The sequence below is a fragment of the Callithrix jacchus genome, chromosome 3 (genome assembly GCF_049354715.1).
Source record: "Callithrix jacchus isolate 240 chromosome 3, calJac240_pri, whole genome shotgun sequence".
In the NCBI taxonomy this organism is placed as follows: Eukaryota; Metazoa; Chordata; class Mammalia; order Primates; family Cebidae; genus Callithrix; species Callithrix jacchus.
Genome location: NC_133504.1, coordinates 110,241,478 through 110,252,542, shown reverse-complemented (window position 1 = coordinate 110,252,542; position 11,065 = coordinate 110,241,478). Strand labels below are relative to the sequence as shown.

At 38.2% G+C, this 11,065-nt stretch overlaps 1 protein-coding gene across 1 annotated transcript in view; it reads right to left on the bottom strand.

The window, feature by feature from the left end:
- Positions 1–5,426: 5,426 nt before the first annotated feature.
- Positions 5,427–11,065, bottom strand: part of HSD17B11 (hydroxysteroid 17-beta dehydrogenase 11) — a 52,167-nt gene continuing 46,528 nt past the window's right edge. Inside the window, exons 6-7 of the mRNA XM_002745619.8 lie at positions 9,121–9,237; positions 5,427–6,273 (exon numbers count right to left, since the gene is read on the bottom strand). Coding sequence (XP_002745665.2) covers positions 6,186–6,273; positions 9,121–9,237 — 205 coding nt within the window. The 3' untranslated portion in view covers positions 5,427–6,185. The remainder of the gene's footprint in view (positions 6,274–9,120; positions 9,238–11,065) is intronic.

Genomic DNA, 11,065 nt, shown 5'->3' with positions numbered 1-11,065 from the left:
TCTTAGGCCCATTTGGTCAGTGTTGAGTTCAGGTCCTGAAACATCTTTGCTAGTTTTCTGCCTCAATGATGTGTCTAACATTTTCAGTTGGATGTTGATGTCTCTCACTATTATTTTGTGGTTATCTAAGTCTCTTCATAGGGCTCTAATAGCTTGTTTAATGAATATGCATGTGCTCCTGTGTTGGGAGCATATTTAGCATAGTTAGGTCTTCTTATTCTCATTACGTAATGCCCTTCTTTGTCTTTTTTGGTCTTTGTTGGTTTAAAGTGTTTTGTCTGAAATTAGAAGAGCAGCCTCTAATTTTTTTTTTTTTTCTATTTGCTTGGTAGATTTTTCTCCATCCCTTTACTTTGAGCCTATGGGTGTCACTGCATGTGGGAAAGGTCTCTTGAAGACAGAGCCCTTATAGGTCATTGAGTCTTGCTTCTTTATCCAACTTGCCACTCCATGCCTTTTAATTGGGACATTTTGCCTATTTACAGTCAAGTTTAATATTGATATGTGAGGATTTGATCCTGTCATTTTGTTGTTAACTGGTTATTTTGCAGATTTGCTCAAGTGGTTGCTTTGTAGTGTCAATGATCTCTGTACTTAAGTGTGAATTTGTAGTGGCTGGTAATAACCTATCCTTTCCATATTTAGCACTCCTTTCAGGACCTCTTATAAGGCAGATATGGCAGTAATAAATTCCCTTAGCATTTGCTTGTCTGAAAAAGATTAATTCTCCTTCACTTATGAAGCTTAGTTTGGCTGGGTATAAAATTATTGGTTGGAATTTCTTTTATTTAAGAATGCTGAACATAGGCCCCCAATATCTTCTGGCTTATAGGTTTTCCACTGAAAGGTTCATTGTTAGTTTGATGAAGTTCCCTTTGTAGATGGCCTGTCTCTTCTCTCCAGCTGCCTTGAAAATTTTTTCTTTTATTTCGACCTTGGAGAATCTGATGAGTATGTCTTGGGGATGGTTACTCAGTCAGACAAAAATAAAGGAAAAGATTAGGCTGGGCATGATGGCTCACACCTGTAATCCCAACACTTTGGGAGAATGAGGCAAGAGGATCACCTGAAACTAGGAGTTCAATACTGGCCTAGGCAAGATGGTGAGACCTCATCTCAACAATAACAAAAACTTACTCAGGCATGGTGGTGTGCACCTGTAGTTCCAGCTATTAGTGAATCTCATGGTTCAGGACCACAGAATACCATAATAGTTGACAATGAGCAATCATTCCCCATTTACCTGAAGACAACATAAAGCTCTTTGATTTTAGTATGTCCTCAGAATTAGCTCTACTTATGACTGAGATGAATTTTTCCACCGAACTGATGAGAAGTGAAATCAGTTAGGATTAACTTCATGCAAATAACATTCACAAGTTTTTAGACTTTAAGACACAGGACTAATTGCCTGATGGTGAGTTAGAGCAAGGTTTTTCTTATTATTATTTTTAATGTGGAGGACAAAGTTCACAATCCCCATGGTATTACAGTCATTCATCTTTCCTCTAGAGTAAGGGCTATAGACTCCAAGTTTCCTCTGGGTTTCTGCTACTACTGCTGTGTTCACAACTAGTTCAACGCCTTCTAACAATGCCTTCTGCACAGGACTGCTGAGCGACTAAGTGTGAAACTGTGCCTGCCACATGGTTAACATTCAATAAATGGGGTGCACTACCATTTGCCTGCATAACATTGAAAGAAGTAATGTTTATTTCTTTTTTTTTTTCTTGGTGGGGAGGAAGGCAGGAAGGGAGGGAAGGATGGTAGGGAGGAAAGAAGGGATGAAGGAAGGAAGGAAGGAAGGGAGGAAGCGGGGAGGGAGGGAGGCAGGGAGGGAAGGGAAGGAAGGAAATCAAGCAATGAGAGAGACATTGCCGACCTGGATCTAGAGGTTTACATGTTGATTTCTTTTTTTTTTTTTGAGAGAAGGAAAGAAAAAATAATAATAATAAGTAAAGGAGAGGAAGAAAGACGAAGAGAAAGAGGGAGAGTAAATGAAAATATTGCTTTATTTTGAAAAAAATTGGGTATTAATGATGGCCAATCAATGTTTCATTTAAGCTTATGGGTAGGTGTGATGTGGTATTGACAAGAATGTATATTTTGTGTATTTGAAGTGGAGAGCTCTATAAATATTTATTAAGTTTACTTGTTCTGGATCTGAGTTCGAGTCCTTGATATCCTTATTAAGTTTCTGTCTCATTGAATCTAAGTCTCGTATCTGGGTGTTAGGATCGTTAGCTCTTGTTGTTGCACTGATCCTTTTACCACTATATCTTTGTTGCTTTAAAATCTATTTTATCCAATACGAGAATTGCAACTCCTGCTTTTTATTTATTTATTATTTATTTTTGCTCTCCATTTGGTTGGTAAATCTTTCTCCATCCCTTTGAGTCTTTGTGTATTCTTGCATGTGAAACAGGTCTGGATGTAACATGCCGTTGGGTTTTGGCTATGTCTTTTGATTGGGGGATTTAGTCAATTTAAATTTAGGGTTACTGCCATTTGATGTTAACTGGCTGTTTTATCCATTTGTTGGTGTAAATTCTTCTTTATGTTAGTGCTTTTTACTTTTTGGTGTATTTTTAGAAAGGCTAATACTGATTGTTTCTTTCTGTGTGTAATGCTTCTTTCAGAAGCTCTTATAAAGCAGGCCTGGTGGTAATAAAATCTCTGAGTTCTTGCTTGTTCATAAAAGATTTTATTTTTCCTTCCGTTGTGAAGCTTAGTTTGGCTGGATATGAAATTCTGGGCTGAGGTTCTTTGAGGATGTTGAATATTGGCCCCCACTCTCTTCTGGCTTGTAGAGTTTCTGCTGAGAGATCTGCTGTAAGTCTGATAGGCTTGCCTTTGTGGGTAACCTGACCTTTCTCTCTGGCTGCCCTTAGTATTTTCTCCTTCGTTTCAACCCTGGTGAATCTAACAATTATGTGCCTTGGGGTTGCTCTTCTTGAGGAATATCTTTGTGGTGTTCTCTGTATTACCTGGGGTTGAAACCTGCTTTGCTAGTTTAGGAAAATTTTCCTGAATAATATCCTGAAGGGTATTTTCCAGCTTGGATTCATTCTCTCCGTCACATTCAGGTACACCTATCAAACTTAAATTTGGTCTTTTCACATAGTCCCACATTTCTTGGAGACTTTGCTCATTCCTTTTTATCCTTTTTTCTCTAAGCTTTTCTTCAAGTTTTATTTCATTAAGTTGGACTTTGACCTCTGATATCCCTTCTTCTGCTTGAACAATTCGAGTGTTTAAACCTGTGCATACTTCTCGGAGTTCCTGTATTGTATTCTTCAGTTCCATTAATTCACTCATACTCCTCTCTAAGTTGTTTATTCTCAATAGGATTTCATCAAACCTTTTTTCGAAGTTCCTAGTTTCTTTACGTTGGGCTACAACATGTTCTTTTAACTCACCGAAGTTTGTTATTATCCATTCCTTGAAGAGTGATTCTGTCATCAGGATGCGCTCGTTCTCCATCAAGCCTTGTTCCATTGTTGATGTGGAACTGTGATCATCTTTGGAGGGAGAGGCGTTCTGACTTTGAGTATTCTCAGCTTTTTTACACTGGTTTCTTCCCGTCATTGTAAATTTATCCTCCTGTCGTCTTTGAAATTACCAACTTTCAGATTAGGTCTCTTGAGTGGATGTCCAGGTTGTTAGTTCCCAGGGCCAGAGCAGTGGTGTTAAAACTGATGGTGCTTTTCTGCCCAGGATTCTCCTGTCTGGCTTCCTTCTTGTGTCCATAGTAGGCGACTCTGCCTTCCCGGGGCTCCAAACCTCGGTTAGAAGGGGAACCGGTCCTGTTTACTCTGCGCCGAGTGCTGTCGCGCCTAGGTGCCTTCACAGCCACTGCACCGGGCTCTGGTGTCCTGCTGGGGACCCGGGCGGGTCCTCCGAACCTGTTTACTCTGCTCAGAGAGCTGCCGCGCCGAGGTGCCTGTGGAACCGCTGCGCCGGCCACGAGAGTCGCGCTGGCCACCCGTGTGTTTCCTCCACTGGGGGATCTTCTGCTCCATGAGCTACCAGAATTTGTCTGAAAGTGTGGCATCCTCTAGTTCTCTGCGCCTTCCCTGAGAACTGCAATCCCGGGATGTTAGCGATCGGCCATCTTGGATTGTTCAATGTTTATTTCTCATACTGGTTAATGCTAAAATTCCTCCAATTGTTAATTTATGACAAGTGTTTTAGGAGCCAAAATATGTTTGTTGGGAAAAGTTGTCAGTATGTTTTGAGCCTTGATTATCTTACTGAAGTTTGCTAAAGCCATCTCCTTTCACTGGCAGATGGCTGGCAGTCTGGAACAAGTATAATTTAATCAAAAGAATAAACAATTAAATCTATTTCAAAGTGAGTTAGAAGCTGAGTGTTAACAGTCTCTCCACTTTCTAGTGTCATTTCTGTTATCAAGATAGGTGTTTAAGTAAATCTATAAATTCTGTGGATATTCAACCCTAGAGTGCTAGTAGAGTATAGCTGATGTATGGAGAGGAGTCTAAGTTATATTACTCAAATATAATGTTTGGAAGACAATAATTTTTGACCCTTATATGTTCACACTAACTAAATGCAGAATGTAGTCCAATAGCAATGGTATTTTGATTCTCTGAATTAGAAGAAGTTAACTGATGGGAAAGAGGGAGAAATTTGTTGTAGAAATGATGCTTTCTAAGAAATTATCTTATATATTATAGAATCTGTAATATAACCTTCCTTAAGCATATTACCATATGATCCTTATAATTTGTGATAACACTTATGATATTACTTAACTTGTTGAATGGGCTAGTTGATGTAAGTTAAGTGTTTAAGACAGTAGCTAATGCAAGTTGAACAAATATTAGTTTCTGCTTAGAATCTGGATCAAAATCTTTCTCTAAAAATTTTCTGAACCTAAATGTAGCTTATTTGCTACACTTAACAGGATGATAAAGGATTTGCCTTATGTGTTTTCTGAATATAAACTTTCTGATAAAAGGATTAAAGTTCTTCATGTGTATGTGTTTAATATAGTTGTTGTTGTTGTTTTTGAGACGGAGTCTTGCTTAGTGGCATGATCTCGTCTCACTGCAACCTCTGCCTCCTGGGTTCAAGTGATTCTCTTGCCTCAGCCTCCCAAGTAGCTGCATTACAGGTGCCCGCCACCACACCCAGCTAATTTTTGTATTTTTATTAGAGATGGGGTCTCACCATGTTGGCCAGACTGGTCTCAAACTCCTGACCTTGTGATCTGCCCATGTTGGCCTCCCAAAGTGCTGGGATTAACAGACGTGAGCCACTGTGCCCAGCTGTGTTTGATATAGTATTGAAAATATTTTTCTTTAGTAGAAGAAACCTAACAAACCTACTACATTTTTAAATGTATAGATCTGCTCTTATAGTCCCATCTCAGTGAGCCTCACATCCAAGAAATTTCCAGACAGTTTTTTTTAAAAAGATCTTTTATTATACAATCCATTTTCCTTTAATTTGAAGGTTAAGTCATGTTCTGTTTAAGACAAAAAGATGGAAACACAGAAAGTTTAAATATGACCCATTTATTATTGTTGCCATTTATGGGTAAATTCTTTAAATTCTCCTTAAATCCCAATGATGCTTTTACACTTGCAACACATGTATTCACCTCTAGCTTCCCTGTGCTGAAATGTTTGGCATTGGAATGTGAGGTATCTCTCAGGAAACAGAGTGGTAATGGGTAGGATGAAATGTTTGAGACCTCATGATATTCACTGTGAAATACCACTAGATATAGTCCTTCATTGTATTCAGAGAGTTTGAAGTTTCTGATTTTATGTAAAACAGAAAAAGAAACACAAATTACATAAAATTTAAGTGCAATCAAAAAACGAAACTATACGTTGAATAAACAGTTATGGTACAAATTTTGCAAATTGTTCAGGTGAACTACAACATCTTGGAAATTATTTTAATAAAATCATTTTTGATCTTTTTCTTCATTTTTCTTAAAGTCACCTCTAAAGGTATTTCTCTGTTTATATTATATGTAATCGGCTTTTAGCTAAAGAACAAGTAGTAATAAATGCAGACTGCCAGAGCCTCAAAAATGATACTGAAAAAATGGGGATAATTAGAAAACAACATAAATTCAAACATTAAAATTCTGACAATATTAGATGAAATCAACCTAAACCTAGTAAATCAGTTTTCAGAAAACTAGGCACTTATGCTTTCGTTTTATACCCAATAACTGCATCAAACCTAACACTGATTTTTCGTTTTAAAGCTACCAGGAAACGGTCAGGAAGGATCCTAAAAGAAAGACATATAAAAATAATTAGAAAATTAATATTAAGTGCATTTGTAGAATACCTTCTTTAGAAATACTTTTAAGTTATTATGTATCGTCATGTTCATCTTAAATAAGATTAAGCACTTTAACTCTGAGTCATTACTTTATGTTCTTTACCATTGAATCTATTTCCTTTTAAAATGGAAAAAAGGCTTTTAAAAGAAGGCTTAGCCTTCTTTAGAGTAGAATCACCAGAAGTAGTCAGTTTTTGAAACAAATATACTCATATTTTTTGAAAGATCTAAGAGAGGAGGTATAAGAACTGAACAGTTGAGCTACTAAAGACTTCACAAAAAGAAAGCTGACATTAAAAAGGAAATGAGAACAGGAACTAATTTTATACTTTATAATGTAGAATATTATTAAAATGTTCCACTAAGAGGCTGGAGAAGTAGGATTGCTAAATAAAAATTCAGACAACACATTTGGTTTAGAGCATAATGCTGAACTAATTATTTAAGTTTTCAGTTTAAATTCCTCACGTGTAAATGGGAAGATTGACACCCATCCTTCAGTGTTCTTTTGTGGAATCAATGTGTTAATATATTAAATAAGGTGTCTTGAACAGTGACAGACACTAGCAGGTCTCATCTTTTTTCTCCAGACACCACACTTAGAATATTTAGGAACTTGTCACATTCCAGTGGGTCTGGGAGAAACAAAACAGAATATGTAAGTCAGCATAATAATGTACAGAGATCTGCCTAGATGGCATGAAAATAGGGTTTGGAAATATGACACCAATGTGACCTCATAACAAGAATGAGGTCAATAATAATTAGTAATAGTTATAATAACAGTGGCATATAACATTTGTTGAGTATTTACAGTGTACTGAGTACTTTTTCTTTTCACTTTTTTAAGAAAGGGTCTTTCTCTGTTGCTTAAGATGGAGTGCAGCGGCACAATCATGACTCACTGCAGCCTTGACTTCCTGGGCTCAAGCAACTCTCCCACTTCCGCCTGCCAAATAGCTGGTACTACTCAGGTGTGCTCCAACACACCTGAGTAATGTTTTTGATTTCTAGTAGAAACAAGGTCTTACTATGTTGCCCAGGCTTGTCTTGAACTCCTGACCTTAAGCGATCCTCCTGCCTCAGCCTCTCAGTGCTGGGATTACAGGCGTGAGCCACAGCGCCCATTCCTGAGTACTTCAAAAGCATTATTTTTTTTATTCATCTTAGACCTGTAACATCCAATTGTTTTCTCTATGTTACAGATGAAGAAACTGAACTTCAGATAAGTTAAAAAACTCATCCAGTTCATGTTGCAAGCAAGTCACACAAACCCAGCTTCATTCAACTCCAGAGCACAAACGTTGAGGCTTTATTCTAATTCTAGAAACTAGAATTAATTTATTCATTCAACAAACACTTTGGTGCCTCTAATGTGTCAGTCACTCTTCAAAATGCAGAGCATACAGTGATGAAAAACAGCCAAAATTCCTTCTCTCATAGGTTTATATTTTAAACGGCTGTAATCACTGAGTGCTTACTTATGTAACATGACAAGCACAATACCAGAAACATCACAGGTTTTAACTCATTTAGTCGCCAAAGAGATCCTCGACCTAAACCTAAAACTTTACTACCTAAACCTCCAAGGCATGTCCATCATAGCTTTTAGCAGAAGGGGCGAGAAGGCCTAACATATGTCACACTTTTGAACTCTTGCACTGTTTGCTCTTCACATCAGTAATTCTCAAAATACAATCACTGGACCACTGTCTGTGGCAGCTGCCTATTAAAACACAGATTTCTGGTCCAACTCAAACATCCATGTTGAAATTTTTAGAAGTGAGATCCAGGGATCTATTTTTAAAGCAGACTTCCCAAGTGAACCTGCTGTCCCATTGACTTGGAGAAGCCCACTCTAGGACAGGCAGCAAGATGCTTTTTCTCCCAGCTGTCCTAAGGCACCTCTGCTCTCTCCTCTCTTTGTGGCCAGCCTCCTTGTTATGATGAGACATTCATGAAACCAGTGGTTTCCAATCTTGGCTGGATAATTGAATCACCTAGAAAGTTGTTTTCTCTCTCAAAGCCCAGGCCACACTCCAAACCAAGTCAATCAGAAATTGAGGGAGGTGGTTTCAGGCACTGGCATTTTTTAAACCTCCCAGGTGAATTTCAATGTGCACCAAAGTTGAGAGCTACTGCTCCAAAGAAGTGCTTCTCAATTATTAATATGCATACAAACCATCTGGGGGAACTTATGGAAATTCAAAATATGATTCAGGAGATCAGGAGATTCTGTACTTCTAACAAATTTCCAGGTAATACTGATGCTGCTAGTCTAAGAACCACATTGGAAGAAGCAAGGCTCAAGAATTTCTTACATTATAAAAATAATTTAGCAATTCACACACTTTAGTATGATTTTGCACAAAACAAAAGGTCAATGATTATCTGTTGTGTCTTTAAGTAAATACCTAAAACTTAACTCTTGTCTCCTTTAATATCATTGTTCTATGATTCCATTATATAAACTTAAAAACTATCCTTCTTCAGAGTCATTTATTTATAAGACAAGACTTGCAGAAATATACAAATTTCTTTCTTTACAAAAAATAAAAATGTATGGAAATTACTCAGTTCATTTACCCAGGAGCTGTATCAATATTGCTTCAATAATTAACACATGTGGTTTAAAAAAACTGATGGCATATTTATTAAGCCTGTTATTTTTATGAAGTCAATTCCATCTAACTGTACTTTATCAACTGTCTGATTTTAAATGTCAGTAAAAAAATATAATAGATAATTTTTATTTTACTTTTCATTTCTAAGGCTGACAAACCTGTCACTTACCTTTCCAATATTGTTAAAAATGCTATAGAAGATGGAACGAAAATCATTTTCTGCTCAGTCAGAATCCCATTCATCAGCCTGTTTACCACTTCCTCAGGTTCCAGAGTGGGTCCCAAACTGAAATTAGAGGCAGTCTTCAGAAACAAAATTCTTCACCCTTCACCGAGGCTTCAGCTTTAACCAGTCTGTTAGCTGGTGTTAACAAACAGCTTTAGTATGGTACGGACACCATAACATAACTGATTTGTAGTGTCAAGCCTAGTATAGGTGCGCAGAAATGATACCTACTTTACCATTGACAATAATAACAACAACCATTCACTTAGTGCTTGTTGTGTACTGCACACTATGCTAAACTTTCCACATAGGTTATTCCATTGAAGTCTGACAATAACCTTATGAAGGCAGTATTATAATTTCTTTCTTTCTTTTTTTTCCTGAGATGGAGTCTTGCTCTGTCACCAGGCTGGAGTGCAGTGGCACGATCTCGGCTCACTACAACCTCTCCTCCCAGGTTCAAGAGATTCCCTTGCCTTAGCCTCCTAAGTAGCTGGGACTGCAGGTGTGTGCCACCATGCTTGGCTAGTTTTTTGTATTTTAGTAGAGACAGGTTTTACCATGTTGGCCAGGATGGTCTTGATCTACTGACTCACCCACCTTGACCTCTCAAAGTGTTGGGATAACAGGCGTAAGCCACCGCACCTGGCCTTATCATTTCTATTCTACAAATAAGAATTATAGAAGTAATTAAGATCTAAAAATAATTTTGCTAGATTAGGACTGATAAGTTTACTTTTAAACTTTAAACAGTCTCAGGAAAAAAATCAGATACTATTATACAAGCTTTATTATATACTCAGGCTCTGTAGTGAACAATTCCTAAAGCATCAGAGGAATTAGAATACAACAGGTATGTGCCCACCTTTAGGCCCTTCATCTCCACAGGATATGCTTCTATTTATTAGGTCTTTGGTTTTGTTGTCATTGTTGTTTTGAGGCAGGGTCTCACTCTGTTGCCCAGGCTGGAGTGCAGTGTGTGATCTCAGCTCACTGCAAACTCCACCTCCTGGTTTCAGGCGATTCTCCTGCCTCGGCCCCTCAAGTAGCTGGGACCACAGGCGTGCGCCACCACTCCAGGCTATTTTCATATTTTTAGGAGAGATGTGGTTTTGCCATATTGCTCAGGCTGCTTTCAAGCTCCTGAGCTCAAGTGATCCACCTCCAAAGTGCAAAGATTACAGGTGTGAGCCACCAAACTTAGGTTTTGACTTTGTTACTTAGCTCCATGTTACATCTTTGCTGTGTAATCACTCAATATATGTACCACAGACTAGCAGGTGGCCCCTAAAAAGTGGATTTGAGGCTGGGCGTGGTGGTTTAGGCCTTTAATCTCAGCACTTTGGGAGGCTGAGGTGGGTGGACTGCTTGCTTGAGCCTAGCCAGCATGGCAAACATGGGAAAACCTTGTCTCCACAGCCTAGCCAGCATGGCAAAACCCTGTCTCCACAACCTAGTCAGCATGGCAAAACCCTGTCTCCACAAAGAAATACGAAAGAAAATTAGCCAAGAGTGGTGGTGCACTCCTGTAGTGCTAGCTACTCAGGAGGCTAAGGCTAGAGGATCCCTGGAGCCTGGGAGGTCAAAGCTGCAGTGATTCAACCATGATTGTTCCACTGAATTTCAGCTTGGACAACAGAGCTAGACACCATTTCTAAATAAATAAATAGATAAATGGCTTTAAAAAAAATCAGTTACAGAAGTGCACTTAGAGAGGAGCTGCACAAGAGTTGGTCCTGAGTTTTTCAACATTTTATTTATGACTCAGAAAAAAATGATACATAATTAAGTATACTCATGAAATCTGCTAATGCCACTACACTATTTGGGTGGCTTAACATTTTGGGGAGGCAAATTTTTAATGTGTGTGTCTAGTTAAAGGAAGTGA